The sequence below is a fragment of the Silurus aristotelis genome (assembly GCF_946808225.1).
Source record: "Silurus aristotelis genome assembly, chromosome: 10".
NCBI lineage: Eukaryota > Metazoa > Chordata > Actinopteri > Siluriformes > Siluridae > Silurus > Silurus aristotelis.
The window spans coordinates 14,799,797-14,815,765 of record NC_139583.1 but is presented as its reverse complement, the minus strand read 5'-3'; the positions used below and the strand labels follow the sequence as shown (position 1 = coordinate 14,815,765).

The 15,969-nt window shown below is 36.7% G+C and overlaps 2 protein-coding genes across 3 annotated transcripts in view; both read right to left on the bottom strand.

Moving 5' to 3' along the window:
• necab2 (N-terminal EF-hand calcium binding protein 2) overlaps positions 1-1,360 on the bottom strand; it is an 84,491-nt gene extending 83,131 nt beyond the window's left edge. Inside the window, exon 1 of one of the 2 annotated variants that reach the window (XM_083552703.1) lies at positions 944-1,360. In XM_083552703.1, coding sequence (XP_083408829.1) covers positions 944-1,351 — 408 coding nt within the window. In that variant the 5' untranslated portion in view covers positions 1,352-1,360. The remainder of the gene's footprint in view (positions 1-943) is intronic. The other variant, XM_083552704.1, reaches the window with a different exon arrangement.
• A 5,430-nt stretch (positions 1,361-6,790) lies between these two features.
• The window catches only part of hydin (HYDIN axonemal central pair apparatus protein), a 67,106-nt gene continuing 57,927 nt past the window's right edge, over positions 6,791-15,969 (bottom strand). The window contains exons 65-84 of the mRNA XM_083552559.1: positions 15,508-15,668; positions 15,255-15,349; positions 14,852-15,065; positions 14,341-14,562; positions 14,118-14,244; positions 13,376-13,541; positions 12,826-12,973; positions 12,495-12,702; positions 12,030-12,251; positions 11,759-11,928; positions 11,464-11,662; positions 11,190-11,348; positions 10,681-10,961; positions 9,938-10,157; positions 9,634-9,846; positions 9,090-9,253; positions 8,800-8,950; positions 8,381-8,611; positions 7,894-8,118; positions 6,791-7,442 (exon numbers count right to left, since the gene is read on the bottom strand). Coding sequence (XP_083408685.1) covers positions 6,933-7,442; positions 7,894-8,118; positions 8,381-8,611; positions 8,800-8,950; positions 9,090-9,253; positions 9,634-9,846; positions 9,938-10,157; positions 10,681-10,961; positions 11,190-11,348; positions 11,464-11,662; positions 11,759-11,928; positions 12,030-12,251; positions 12,495-12,702; positions 12,826-12,973; positions 13,376-13,541; positions 14,118-14,244; positions 14,341-14,562; positions 14,852-15,065; positions 15,255-15,349; positions 15,508-15,668 — 4,086 coding nt within the window. The 3' untranslated portion in view covers positions 6,791-6,932. The remainder of the gene's footprint in view (positions 7,443-7,893; positions 8,119-8,380; positions 8,612-8,799; positions 8,951-9,089; positions 9,254-9,633; positions 9,847-9,937; positions 10,158-10,680; positions 10,962-11,189; positions 11,349-11,463; positions 11,663-11,758; positions 11,929-12,029; positions 12,252-12,494; positions 12,703-12,825; positions 12,974-13,375; positions 13,542-14,117; positions 14,245-14,340; positions 14,563-14,851; positions 15,066-15,254; positions 15,350-15,507; positions 15,669-15,969) is intronic.

Here is a 15,969-nt window from a genome sequence, read left to right as displayed (position 1 = left end):
CAGATGGAACACAGTGAAGCAACACTTTGACCTACTAAATCAATAATGCTGAGACCTCGCCCTTGCAGAAATGCATGAATCCTAAATGCCTGGTTTCAGTAAAGTAATAATAATAAAAGGGGGAAAGAAAAATCAATTATTCAAGTAGGGTGTGCTTGTCATACACACAGAGTCTATTTATAGCCATGCCAAATGAGTACAGAAATACAGACTAGCACACGAGTTTATCAGCGTTATACATATGTAGTTGAGTAATAGTAGAACCGTATTGCTGCTACATTGTCTTTCGATTCATCTCATTTTGCAGATGCTGTTTATACGGGTTGCCAGATTGGACTGTTTCCACCCTACGCACGGTTTAAAAGCGAGCCAATTTACTGCAGACGACTACAAACTGTAATTACATAATATGTTTCCTAAAACACGGCAACCATCCCCTCACATAAAGTGCCTAACGGTGCATGCCAAAACCAAATTCAAACCGGTCGCAGACCAATCTGGCAACATCGGGTTTTTTTATACTATTGGCGAGAGCGCGCTTATTTGATCCAGCGGTTCCGCTTTATTCCGCTTTGGATTTAGGACACAAGAACCCAGCCCTGCTGCTGAAAACCCCCTGGACATTTAAGTAATTCCTCCTTTTCTAACACCCCTTTTAAACTATTCAGTTAATAAACAGCCCTTTCTAAGTTTAAGTGTGTTCAAGAATGTAAAACACCTAAATCAAAAGCAGGATGTAAATGCGCGTAATAGTGCTATAGGAGTATAATTATCATGGAATAAGATTAGTTTATAATATTCTCTATTGTTAAAAATATATTGAACATATCACGTTTATTTAGTGGCACAAGTGAGCTGAGCCTGTGCGCTCCTCCCTCGCAACTCATCAGCGGGAATAAAGTGCAGTTCGCTCAGCTCGCTGAATGAACAGAAAGCCGCTTACGTCCAGGATGACTGAAATGCCTTTGCGCGGCTCGGGGGCGAAGAATTGCTCTTGCGCCACGGCCGCTTCCTCCTTGCCGTACTCGCGCGTCGAGATGCTCTTGTTGTCGCTCATCTTGGTGACGATCCAGCGCACAAGCCCGTCTATGGCGCCGGGCTGTGAGCCGCCGTTCCCGGGCTGCGCGGCCGTCGCGGTCTCGCTACTCTGCGCTGGGAAGCTGGTCTGCTCGCCGCTGTCCTGCGCCCGCAGTTTGGCTTGGTCTTTGTGGAGCAGCTTGTGGACTCCGTCCCTGCAGTAGCGCGCCGCTTGCTCGCACATCCTCTTTGCCGCGCTGCGTTCATGCTGCGCGCTATGGGGGCGATGCCCTCCCCCCGCTCTGACATCAGAGCTCACGGCACACACACACATACACACACATACACAGGTTTGGCCACATTGATTTGTCATATTAAATAACTCATACCAACCAAAAACAAAACTGCATTTTCAACGAAATGCAGTGTGCTTAAATTCTAATTAGTCAGATTGGATTTTTTTTGTCCATTTATGAAAACAAATCAGGACTTAATACAAAGTGCCTAGCACAATGTAGTCAATTTCAGTGTATTTCATTTATTTCAGTAATTGGACAAATGCAAAATCAGACTAACATTTAACTTAAAATATGAAATTTCGAAACACAACAATAAGAAGGCGAGCAAAGTCTCAGACACTATTTATTCATTTATTATATGTTTCTAGATGTTTTTTACATTTTTGTTAGATTCATTCACAAGTGAGCTTCACTGTTTGTTTTCTTCTCTGTCCTTGATGTAGTCACCCCTTAGAGAACAACAGCAGTACTCCAGTCATATAGATAATTCTGGATTACTTATTCTTGAATCAAAATGTTTTACATAAAAATATGATTTCTTCAAATTTTATTCAACCCTTTTAACCTGTGTTTTTAGTTTAGTTTTTTTGTTGTTGTTGTTGTTTTTTTGTTTTTTTAAATAGGTGTATGTAAGTTGTTGCATACGGAGGTGATAATGATTTTACTGCAGGGGGTGCTGTAAAACACATTTTCATTTTTTTGGAAGCCCCTAGTGTTAATATTTAGCTGGATTTTTGGGGCAGATTAAGAACCAAAACAAGAATATTTACAAAATTACTTGTGTACAGTCTGTACACCACTAAGTGTTAGATATAATAAAACATTGAAGTGTACCAAGCAACTGCCAAAGTACTGCCCAAAATGTATCACTAAACCATTAACAATGCCAACAGGTTTACGAGGTCCAACCAAGGTCCTTCTTGGACCAAATGCATGACCTTGCCAGACGATCTTCAACATTTTGGCAAGAAGTTTGAGACAGTGATCAAGTGCCTTAAGGGCAAACAGTCTTTAGAAAGGACAAGCATTCACTGAGAATACTGATAGAAGCCTTTGGCAATTTCATTATCTAAAAGCAGTAAGAGTTCTGAACCAAATAGCTCAGTTCAGTGTAAGCCTTGAAGCATACACATTTAAAATGTCAGAGTTGTTGAAAGGTGTTACTGACAACCACAGGCCCTTTACATAAAAGCTGTTTGTATATAGACTAATCATTTCCTCAAACTCTTGCAGCCAGTTATTTACCAACAAAAAACATCATTATATAACATGGTGTTATTATTAACTTCATTTGCATTGCAATGGTTTTTAATCTCTTAATCACTGCAGAGACTACTGCAGAAACTGGTGTACACTCAGCAAAGCTGAATAACAAATATTATTTAATTGTAGTAAGAAGTCACTCACAGCAATCAGAGTAAGGTAACATTAGCATTGATGATGAGTATCTACATATGCAAATGAATCATATTGTGTTGTTGAATATTTCACACTTTTGTTCATTCCATCTACGAAATAAAAATAATTTAAGATATTGTATTTACTTATCTATTAGCTAGCAATAAATAGTTAATTAAGCAGTGAGGACATTTTTTATATCTTCAATGTCAAATCCAGTCGACATCAATGTAATTGTTAGTCCTAAATGGCTGATATGGAACGAAGAGCCACACAAACCTGAGTTTGGCTTGGGGTTCTGTCAGATTAACCTTGCAAAGAAGTTCTACTCATTATATTCAAAGAAGTTCTTCTCACTGCACTTGCAGTTTATGATATTTTAAGCTTTTAGCTATTATTGATTTCTCGTGTTTGTTGATAACCCCTTTGTTTGCTCTGCTGTTCATCTTTATTAGAAAGCTACAATATGAAGACGTTTTTGTTAAATGTCGATCACGAAAATGTTTTCCAAATATGGTCAAATGAATGCCACTTCTTGCATGGGTGGAACATGTGAATATTAAAACAAAAAGGTTTAAAAGATTGTTTGAGCTATCTAGCCTGCTTCATTTGATAGCTATTAAAATGAAACCATGCTGGGATTTATTACAGTGAAAAAAGTAGAGACCCAAGGGAGATGTGGAAAACTGTCACCTCCTCTAGTGATGCAAATAACAGCACCAGGGTAGGAAACTAATTGTCAGGCATGCCACTAAGATGGTATAAAGAACAGAATTAATCATTTAAGGGGCCACTGAGCTAAACAAGGGCCAGTAAACTTGGATTTTTTACACATTTTAACAGACGTTAGATTTAGGGTTTGGTGAAATACCCAGTAAATATGAGTGTAAACAGTACCCAAAACCTTGGTGTAGTTTTTGGGCAACCAGTCATCATTTCTTTCCATAAAGGCCACTCAGGTGCATGGTTAGTGCCTTGTCGTCTTGAAATGGTTCAAATCTTTTCATGCATACATGAAGCCCTGCAGCTGATCTAGAATCACTTCCTGTTTATATTGTTTGGTTTCTTAATGCATATATAATTAATATATACTTAGAAAAAATAAAAACTATATACAATTCATTAATTATTGATGTGCATCTCCATAACTGAGGCTGTTGCATTTCCATTTATGTTTTTGTTTGCATTTATTTGTTTGGTTAAAATTTAAAGTGCCTTCTGAATTCTAACGCATGGCCCTTTGACAAACAGGCCTTTGTAGTGCATAAAAAAAAGGAAAAAAAAAACCATTAATCCAGCCATTCTGTTCTCGTTTTGTCTGGAAGATGCAGTTCTACCTCTGCCATGTTAATCTATATTCTATATGACTCTAAGGACACGCCTCAAAGTGTTGTGATATGTCATATTCACGTAGCAGCAGTGGTGCTGAAAGAACATGCTTGAGAAATAGAGTCAGGAGAAATCTATCTATATAAAAAATATTTCTCACAAATTATTGCCCACTTTATAAATAATAAAAGTATAGCTCATCTCTAAATAATAAAACATTAACAAATTGTTTTTTAACTATGCAAATATGTTAAAAATGATGCAGCATGATAACAATGCTGACTTGTGTTCGATGCACACTTTTTTAAATCGATGCATAACATCGTTAGCCTTTATGGAGATACACTGATACGAATAAATATATATATATATTCCTATGAGTTCATTTATTAGATACATGAAAGAACAAAGAAATACCAGGTAATTACTTCTCTTTCTTTTTAACAGACAAGCCTGTTTATATTATCAGATGAATAATATATATAAAAATACTTTGGTGCTTAATTTGAGACTTGAAGCATCAGTATAACAAATGCTTAGTGATTATTTTTAGGTGGAGTTTATTATTTTTTGTTTATATCTAAGCAAAGAAGGTACATCATGGATAAATGTGTGTTGTGTTGAAAATTTTCATTTTGCCTCTTTTATATTAATTTATATTTGTAATATAAATTGTTCGAACAAAAATGTGTGCTGCATTAATTGCGTGTTAATAAAATTATTGCAGTTAAAATGAATTTGTTGTTAATTTTAACAGCCTTGTGAATAAAATACTTTTCTGCAACTTATCCTAGATGGAGGCATCCTCCAAAACCTGTTCCGGTCCACTGACCCTCAATTCAGTGTCCAGTGTCTTTAGTATGAAGACCAAGAGAGTCATGGATAAACTTATGACATGGAGATTCAATGTACAACCAATTTATACATAAACAAAATATTTATATTTGGATGGATAAATAGATTTCCTTGAATAGAAAAGAAAATGTACACTGATTTGAAAGTCTATTAAGTGTATGTTTTATGTCCAACATATAACTGTGAGGACAGCAGTAACTGGCATGGAAGCTAATACTGAGGTGGAAATAGCGATTAAGGATATATCTCTGTAGAAGGCATCGACAAGCTTCACATCCACCCATGGGCCACATTGATCCTTATCAAGTAGCCTTTAGAGGGTTGACAATGACTATTTTCCTTTGATACACGTCTTGAAAAAGATTTCAGCACGACACAGGAAGCCGGGGATGTCAATAAAAAGAACAGTTCTAAATAGGCTTGAATCAGGGAGGTTTCATTTGCTGCTCTGAGCTTATGTCTCTCTTGGTTTTAAATATTTAATTTTACATGTACATTTATAAATAAACATTAACTATTTACATATGTAAATATAGTTATATATACATAATGATATCAACCCTGTATGCAAATGAAAATTGTTTCGCATATATTACCAGGATAGTTTCTGCATGTAAAAATGCAGGTCCAAGCTAATAAGGCTTTTTATATATCTCACTGCTGCTGTTGTTTTTTTTTGTTTCCCTATTTTAGCAGGTCAAATAACTTTCTAATAATCTCTTCTATCTAATTTCTACTTGGTGGCTATATTCTTTCCACACATGGAATAACACAAGATACAAGCATGAAGCATGTATAATAAAGTTTTCTGTAAAAAGAACATTTATCAATGACTTTTCCACTGGCACAGGTAATTACATTATTCGTGCTAAAGGGTCCTGTGATTTGATTGCCCCTAAGAAGCACGCTCTCACAAATGGCCACAGTCTGAGATCATATAAGAAAGCATTCAAGAGGAAAATATGGCTCGTGCATGATTGGCAGTAAAACATTTCCTGCTTTTTGCTCCAGATGTTGGGCGTAGCTGATTTTGACAAGCTGTAATCTTTTATCTTTGCTGGAGTCGGGGACATACACCCCCACTGTTGCAGCACAGTGGTGTGCCTATGGAGACAAGAAAGCCCTTAACTAAAGTGGTTGCTCTGGATATCAGTGCTATAGGCTCATCAGCCCCTTGCTGTGGCTTTGTAACACACTGTTGGGCATATCTCGTGCACACTAAAAGATGGACGGTTTGGCATTCAGCCCCACTGGAGCTGCTGTCCGACAGAGCTTTCACTGAAAGAGCCATTTCATCTTGATTGCTCTGAAAATGGCTTATGAGCGCAAGCAGGCACATGTAGAGCCATCACATGCAACTCAAGCTTCGTTATCAGACTATTACTTAAACACACACACACACACACACACACACACACACACACACATATATATATATATATATATATATATATATATATATATATATATATATATATATATATATATATATATATATTAATATTGTCATATTGCCAATTGACCTGCTGGAGCTCAAAAGAATGTTTGGAAAAGAGGGTGCATTGAGCAAATTGAAAAACTGAGAGCCAATTTAAACTGTGCCCCTATGAGGACTACTGCTTAATGTCATGCTGCCCTTGCTTTAGCTCTCTTCACCCACTCTCTCATTAAAGTACTCCCACACTCTATGAAGTGTCTTGCCAGACTATTGAAACCATTTAAATATCTCATACTGAATAAACTGGAGACAAGCTAGGTCAGGTTTAGTACTCAAATTCATATTGCATATACAATAAAGGAAGACAAAAACCCTATATATGGAAATTTTTACTTTTAAAAATTATTTTATAAGTGAAATCTAAGTCTGCTTATATTACTTCCAGTAAAACGATTACATTTTTTCTGGGTTTGAAATAACTATACACGGCATAAATAAAAAAAATATATAAATATTAATTTCTTTAATTGCATGTGATTCATGATTTTGTAAAAATGAACATGCATAAGTTTTCTTCTCTGGACCTTGGCAGCATTTTATGACATCTTCTCTCTGTGAGGCTGCTCTGGGGATATGCCCTTCAGATAATATACCCAGGAAAGACCCTGGCCATGGCCTTCTGTGCGTGGGCTGGTTATAATAAGTTTTCCTGTGCAGGGAGTCTTGGAGGTTGGTTGCGGGCTCTCAAAGCTCACGAGTATATGGTGAGTCTTCTTTGAGCGAATGGTGTCCATGCCCTTGATAGTGAAGGCCGGATTGTCCACGTGGCAAGAAAAGGCTGTCGTCTCCATGAAGACATTCTTGAATGGGATTGAGACGTTGGATCCAGCACGGATGGTCACAGGGCCCTGGGGTTTGGGCGGTGTGCATGTTCCATAAAGAGGGAATACATAATCCCCTCCAGTGATGGATGATACAGTCAGTAGACCTCGCACCTCTCCCAATTGGCAGGGCTCAAAATAGACCTCCACACTGACATCAGTGCTTGCTGGAGAGCTTGCTGACACGAAAACATTTTTTTCCACAATAAAGTCTGGATGGTCTGTCTAAAAAATTATTTAAGAGGATAAAATTTAGTTTATATTGTTACTGATTCTGATTTTGAAAAAATAAATAAACAAAACATGATTAGGAATTCTTCTAATTTTTGAGTGACAGGAACTATAGTAATCTTTTTTTCTCCATATTTGTACATCCAGCATTTCTCAAAAAAAATAAAAATAAATAAAAAAATAAATAAATATTTCCATTTCATTTCACTCTAAAATGACAAAATATAAATTCCGAAATGCAACAATGTTTAGAATTAAAGCATTAATGTTAATTTACTATTTTAGCACAATTGGGTAATTTTGGCAAAAACCAGCAAAATAGATTAAGATCAATCCAACTTTATAATATAGTTAAACACACTGTCTAAACAACAATAGCATTTGATTTGTTTGACTTAATTATGGAATATACAATCTAAACATAGAAAGTTCAATAAAGCTGTACCTTGCAGGTGTATTCGGCCTTGACACGGGAGAAGCTGGTGAACTTGGCAGTGAGGTATTGCCCGCTCCCCAATGCTGCCCTGAAGTAAAGGGGTTTCTCAGGAGGAGCAGGATGTGCACGAAGCAAAAGCTCATAGGGGAAATAACCTAGTTCATTGTTATACAGGATTAGCCGTGCTGTAGTCTCACATGAACGCAGAGGCTGGTACTCAATCTTTAAAGTTTCCTGGGAAAGAAAATAAAAAAATAAGTAAGGAAGAAAGAGAGAGAGAGAGAGAGAGAGAGAGAGAGAGAGAGAGAGAGAGAGAGAGAGAGAGAGAGAGAGAGCGCCAAAAAGAGAGAGAAAGCATTAACAATATTATTTTAAAAATAGTCTTTTGAAACCTTCACAACAAAGTGGTAACAAAGGAATTCTATAGGCCCTCACTCAGTGGTCTAATATTGTGAGGATACAATCACTTAAAAAATTTGGAGGAAGACAAGTGTACCATAGAGAGTGCAGGCACTGAGAACTGAGGTTGCACATTGATCTCAGTACTGCGACACTCAGTTGTGAACAACAGGTTCGTGGGTAACGGATTTTCCAAGTTCACAAAGCTTGAAGTCGTCTGCCTAGTCACTGCCACCATCTCAATTGTGCTTATCACTCCTGAAGGTGTGGCCTTGAAGTTGAGGTAGTAGAACTGATATTCCCCAGTGGCTTCATTTTTAAAGGTCAGCTGTGAAATGAAGAGGTGTGTATAGGTAAATAATTTCAAACAAGCCTAATAATGTTTGACAAATGAACAACAAAACAGTAAGTAAACAGTTAACTTTTACTATTACTGTATATTGCCAAGAATTACCATAGAAATCTTATTGACTTGCATATTCATAAGAATTAAGTAGAATTAGTAGAAAAAATTACTTTGGCATTGTAGTGACACTCCTTGTAGCTGTAAAACGAGATTTTGTAGTCCCATTTACTCAAAGCTGGCACATCCACATAATCAAGCCCCTTCAGTGAAACTGTGATGTCAGGACGTTCTGGTTTAATCACCTCCACTATAGCACGAAATCTGCACAGCAAGAGCACAGCAAACAATAAACAACTCTATAAGAAGATCCTGTTAAAGCTGGGTTATTATTGGTACTATATTTAAATACAATACAATACTAAATACAATAAGTATGTGTATGTGAGTTTGTGTTTGGTACCTCTGAGGTTTGGACAACCAGTTATGAACTGGTACAATTTCTGTGTAGGATGTTTTGGAAGGTACTTCACGGTTGATTGTGCTCACAGCTTTAGGTGGCTCTGCAGTGCCCTGTAGGGTGTACAATGTGCCCGAGCCATCAGGGAAAGAGAAAAACACGGAGCCCTAGACAAACATAAAAACAGCATTTTGCATTTAGCTCCTTGAAAATAAAGGTCTCTAAAGGCAGATGTGCTTTATTTTGGAGGGGGGTTTTATGCATGCTTTAATCTATACAAGTAAAATTGAAGGTTAATGATTTTTCTAATTGCACAAATTCACAAATTGTGTGAAGCACATTTAAACAAAAATTCAAAGACAACTGACGTTAAAACACGTAATTCTATTTCAGTATTAGACTTCATATTGCTTAAGAAAAAATAAATAAATAAATAAACATTAATTTAAATTAAATAGTTGCTAATTAAACTGTCAGAAAAGTTTTTAATTTTTATTTGTATAGCGTTTTTAACAATCAACATTGTCTCTGGTGGAAACCGATTTACCTGGTGCTTTTTGCCTTCTGTGGTCATGGTCATGGGTTTATAGGTGATCTCATAGACTTTATTTTGCTGGTAAGGCTCAATGACAAGAGAGAGTAAAGCGCTCCAATATTCACCCTCAATCACTGGCTTCAGGTGCCAGCGCTGGTTCGAATTATTAGACAGTTTTACTGACTGAGTGCACTGACTACGAACTTGACACATAAAATTCAGCACCTGAAAATGTAAAAATAGACAGTATAAGCACATAGGCCACATATATAAGACAATTAATTTCCTTGATAATCACACAAAGACCATGTTTCACCTGATGGGAAACTGGGAGAACAATGCAGGAGCCCACAAGAGTAAGGGTTATAGGCTTGCCTTCCTCTATAGAGCATAACAGGTTATCATAACACAGGTCCTGCTTGACCTCCTTAGGTGCAAAGGTCACCAGCAAAGGCACCTCCATTCCTGGGCAGATATAACCTTCAGCAGGACAGATACTGAAGTCTGGAGCAAAAGCCTTTGCATCCCACTTAAACCTGATACAAAAATATACACAAGGTATTAAAAAAGGTTGTGCAAAGTAAGAATCCAATTCCTGATTTCACAAAAGCATACTAATTAGAACAAAATAATCATTTAAATCACAACACCACATAAAATAAGTTACACAAGAAAAAAAACAAATTGGAATTGATATACTAGCATGTAGTTAATAAAGCAAATGACAGAACTTTGGTGAATATAAACATATCATGATTGAGCACAAAAAAGAGCAGTGAATAAAGAGTAGCTCTTTTCTATGGTGGGAGTTTCAGATTCCAATACTGTTTTCTTCTTCAACTTCTTTACCATTAAGAAATGTTGCCATGTTTTGTCTACTTCCAACAAATGCCTCATGAGTAGAATCTGTAACTTTCAGAAAAGGTCTATTACCGAATACCATCCAGAAAAAGAAATGTTAAATCAACCACCTTTCAGGATTGGAGTCTGAAACCCCTGCTCAAGAGCATTTCATGCACAAGTTGCTGGATATTAATATATATTTATGCATATATTCACCTAGCCCCAATGTCTCCTGTATTTTGCAGTATAATATTCCGTTTGGATTGGCAATGCTGGGCCACAGCTCCAAAGGACAAGTAGTTCTGGTCCAGTGTGACCTCTACACCCTGACAGCAACCTTTCAGCACCAGTAAGGGGCGCATGCTGCCCAAACAGTTCAGTTGCACCTCCTCGCTGAAAGGGGCCATGCGTTGCTGTGGGCTGAAGAGCACCTCCACAACACATTTTCCACCTTCACCCTTCAGTGTCACCTCCCTACTTGGATTCACAGAGAGGACCTGAAAAAGATAAACAATGGAATAGCATCACATATTTTTGTCGGTGTGAAGCATGCTTGAACTGTTGTATACATTGTATATATAATTTTTTATTTAATCTTTAATTGCTTTTTTACATTAAAACATTCATTAAAAGTGACTTTGAATATTTTGTGAGTCATATTATTATTATTATTATTATTATTATTATTATTATTATTATTATTATTTTACAAGTTTGTGTCCCACCTTTGATTTGACTAGTGCCAGAGTAAAGGGTGTAAAGATGAGAGAAAATGTCAAGGGAGATGAACTGTTGTTGATCAAAGGGATGAGCTTCTTGCTTCTCTGGCCCACTTGCAGAGCTCCAAGCTTCACAGTCTTTAATTTTGGGTCTTCTACATCGATCTAGGAAAACCAGAGCCTGATAAGAATACTATCTAAAAAATCTAAACAATAAAAAAAAAAATGTTTGATGACATGTAGACCACTGACAGTGCATCATAAATTTCCTCTATCTCACCTTCATCTCAGTTCCTTGCCCCATGATCTCCACTACATGCCTGGAACACTGGTTTATCTCAAAGATCACCTTTTCATGGTATCGAATTGCTTCTCGTGGGTAGAACGTGATAGGCACCTCCATGGTACTATTAGGGAGCAGAATATCACCCAAAAAGCTCACTTCCAGAAAAGGGGTGTTGGAGAATAAACAGTTGACCCTATAATAAACACAGAGGGATACATGATTAAAAATATTAACTATAACTATAAAAAATTATGGTTATAGTTCCTGCATTATGAGCTGCACCAATTACCTGATTCCTCTTTCTTCTTTGTTGCTGATGAGCAGTGTGCAAGTGGCAGGCACCATGCCAGCAGAGTAAATGAAGGTTTTTCCAAAGTTGTACTTGAGGAAAGAAAACTCCAGGTCCAAGCTGGTGGTAGATCCCACTAGGGTGCATTGGAAAACTTGGCCGTCCTTTACCTACAGAGTATCAGAAATCAAACATCAATAATCAATATATAAAAAATAACAAATAAAAATATTTTAAAGAATAAAAGACAATGAAAAAAAAAAAACCTTGCCTTGATTAAGAAGCTTATATCTTTAAGTTCACACTTCTGCAGAGGGAAGAATTTAAGAATGCAGCGACTTTGGTTTCCCACTGGCACCACTGCTGCAGTGGGCTCCACCTGCAGATGGCAATGCAGCTCTTCTGGGCCTGTTATCTCATACTGTACATCAGCATTGAACCTCCCTGGGTTGGACACCACAAAGGCACATGTGGACTTACCACCCAGCTCCACCTGTCCAAAAAAGATACACATTTAATATTAACTGCTTCCTCAAACAATCCAGGTTTAAAGAATTTACTGCAATATACAACATACTAATAGAAGAATAGATCTAAAAAACATGTTACAATAAAATTAAATGCACTACCTACTAAAATGTACAAAATCTTCCAGAGCCTATCTCAAGCTGGCTTGCGGAGCTCTTTCAGATAAATATGCCGATTCTATAGCTTATAATTATACACCATAGCTCACCTGTTTGAAATCTACAAGATGACTATCAGCAGCAGAGAGTTCAGCCATTGTCCCTTCTGGACTTTCATATTGGACACAGACATTAATATTGTATCCATCTGCTTTGACGTTTATGGTCAGTGGCTGAGCTTTTCCTCTAATTAACATGCGTATGTTAAACGTCACCACACCCTCATGTGTAGGTGTGAAGGATATTGCCAATGGGAACCTGAGAAAGAAACATATACATAATTAGTCATTATTTCTCCTTATTAGCATTGTTCATGGTTTTCATTATTGGTGATTGGACTGTGGTTCCTTTTAAACAAATATGATGCAAAGAGTTTCTTACTTGTCTCTGGGAGGTATTGTCCCTTGCATGGGCTTTAGTTTCAGGCTGCCTCTGAAGGACTCTGAGTGTCGAGAGACCTCCTCAATGGCAAAGTGGAAGGGCTGATCTTCTCCATTTACCACATACACAGTTTTATGGGCCTCACAACCTAGATGTGTGAACACATAATATTTAATAGGATAATGTATTCTAATTATTATTTTTATGATTCTACTATAACCACAGTGTTATTTAGGAACATATACAGTGACTGGCAAAAGTTTGGGAACAACTAGCCTTTTGTGAGACACAGGTGCTTCTTTTTTTATATGCAATAAACTAGATAAACAGCAAAAACACATATTGGAAGTTGGAACTTTCTGTAAACAGATGAGTCCAAATTTGGCATTTTTAGCTCTAACAGAAGAACTTATGTTAGACAGGGAACAGTAGAGATAATGCATTTGTACTCTTATATTACATTTCTAACATAAAACTGCCTGTTATTCCTATTGCTCCTGTTTTCAATTCTACAAAACATTATAATGTTGTTAATGTAATAAACTCTTACCAATTAGTATACAGCCAAAATTAAGATGAGCATGATCAATATAAACCACTGGATCTTTTGCTTTGCCTACAAGCAGGAAGGGCACAAAGAAATTGTGCTCTGGGATTAAGAAGGTCCAAGACGATTCCACCAAATCTAGCTCTTGGGCATGGTATTTAAATGAGACCTGAGGAAGTAGATTTTTTTTAGGTTAAATAAACAATTAAATTCAGGCTAGTATATGCATTTCCTGACATGATGTACTACACAATTCCAAAAAAGTTGGGATTCTGTGTAAAATATAAAAAAACTCTCTCTCTCTTCTCATTAGTCCAGAACACGTGGCCATGGTTCAATTCAATTCAATTCAATTCAATTCAATTCATTTTTATTTGTATGGCGCTTTTAACAATGAACATTGTCTCAAAGCAGCTTTACACAGACAATGTGGTGATTAAAAGTAAATATGTTCTTAATAAGTAAGTTTGTCCCTGATGAGCAAGCCGGTGGCAACTGTGGCAAGGAAAAACTCCCCGAGATGGCGATAGGAAGAAACCTTGAGAGGAACCAGTTGACGTTTCTTTTTCGTAACACTTACGTTTAAAGCCTTTTGTTTTCCAGTTCCAACTTTTTTGAGATGTGTTGCACCCATCAAATTCAAATTAACCCTATATTTTCCGTAAATGTTGTAGATTTCTTCAGTTTTAAGTTTAAAGGGGTATTTTTTGCTAAATATAATATGCATTTATTTAATCTATTATACCTCTACTTTCTTGCCAGGCTGAATTAAATCCTTTGGTGTGAGGCAAGTGAAGGGTTTAACCTCAGAGTCTTCACATCTCCACAAAAATGAGTAGGGTTTATCAGTGGGATTTACAACACTGAAGGTCCTAGAGAATCAATAAAGGATGCAAATTATCAACACAATTACATAATAACAAAATGTCAGTAATGATCAAAAGATATATATGTAATTGATTTATCACCTGCAAATGGATGTGCCAACCCCTGTAGATGTGAATTCTATAACTTTGGTGTTGGGATCCAAGGTACCCTGCAGTGTTGACCCCTGGGAGCCAGGCACCCCAAAGTTTTGTCTGTTATCAATAAGGTATCCTGAGTCTTCCAGCTGGAAATGGCAGTACGGCATCATACTGTGTCCGGTCATTACTATCTCAGGACCTTGCTTGTCTTTTAGATTGGGAATGCTGCCAACAATCAATGCAGATTACATTAATGAGAAACAACTTAAAGGAGTTTTATGAGCAATTCATAGAAACACTGCATTTTGGTAAATGCAGTTAACAAACTTTAGTTAGGTTTGGTTAAGATAACTGAAATCCATTGTAATTATACATGTATAAAGCTTCATTTTGGACTTAAAGATAAAAGAGTTGATAATTTAATTGTGATAAATCCACATATAATGAGACAGTATTTCAATACAAAGATACATTTCATTAATAAAAACTAGCAGTTGTGTTTGATTTTACATACCTGCAGACTAGCCTGGCCTCAAAGTGAGCTACTTCTAGAGGGGTGAAGCGGATATGAAATATCTGGCAGGTTCCAGATGGAATAGTCCCTATACTGGGCTCCACAGTGAAAGGAGGAAGCTCTGGATCTCCTAACAGCAGAGTGGACAAACTCCTCAAATTGCTGGCTGGCCTCAGATCTATATGATTCTTCTTGGCAGAAGTTGAGGTAGAGTCTGTACACATGTAATGAAACAAGATAATTACTCAATTACTATAATATTACTCAATTAAATTTTTTTTCAAAGCTAGCACATTTCTATAGCTAGTAAGCAAATATCTAGCAAAAAATATACTGATGTTAGATTTTATGTCTCACATATATTGATTTCTATGCTAGTGTTAGATGCAGACTCAAGAATTACCTCCATGATTTAAGCACAATGTCTTCTTCAAGTTCTCCATTATAACCTGCCAGGAGTACTCAAGCTCCACAGTGCCTTTGTTGTCCATCTGCATTCTGGAGGCAGCAAATAAGACACGTATTATAATCAATCAATTACATTTATGCATTAATGAAATACCTCAGAACATTATACAATAGAAATTATACATTATTTAAAGCTTTTATTAACTGTTATTTAAGTATAGTATTGAACAATATTTAGTCGTACGTACTGGAAGACTCTGGTTTGAAATAGCATGGTGTCTTTAAAATGGATCGGTTCAGCATCACACTTAAACTTGGCATAATCACAGGTGGCACTAATTCTCAGTTCTAGCTCCCTATATGAGTTTTCTTCCACACAATGGGCAGGCTCTGTATCGGTCTCTACCACCTAGACACAAAACACAACAACAGTTACTATTAAATATTTCCCATGTGTATCCAATGCTGGCTTCTAAATGTTATGTTTTCAGGCTATAAGAGACAGTATGATTTGTTTGTTAATTCGCAAATATGAGCTTTTTGAATAGTGCTGTCATTATTAGAGTAGCCTATTTAGATTCATACAATTAGCAGACTTGGTATAACTGTACTTTTTAAAGCAATGAAAAATTTCAAACATTATTTAAAGATTTATATATAGTTTTTATACATTTTTTTCTTGGCTATTTGCCTTTGAGAGTCAACTTGGT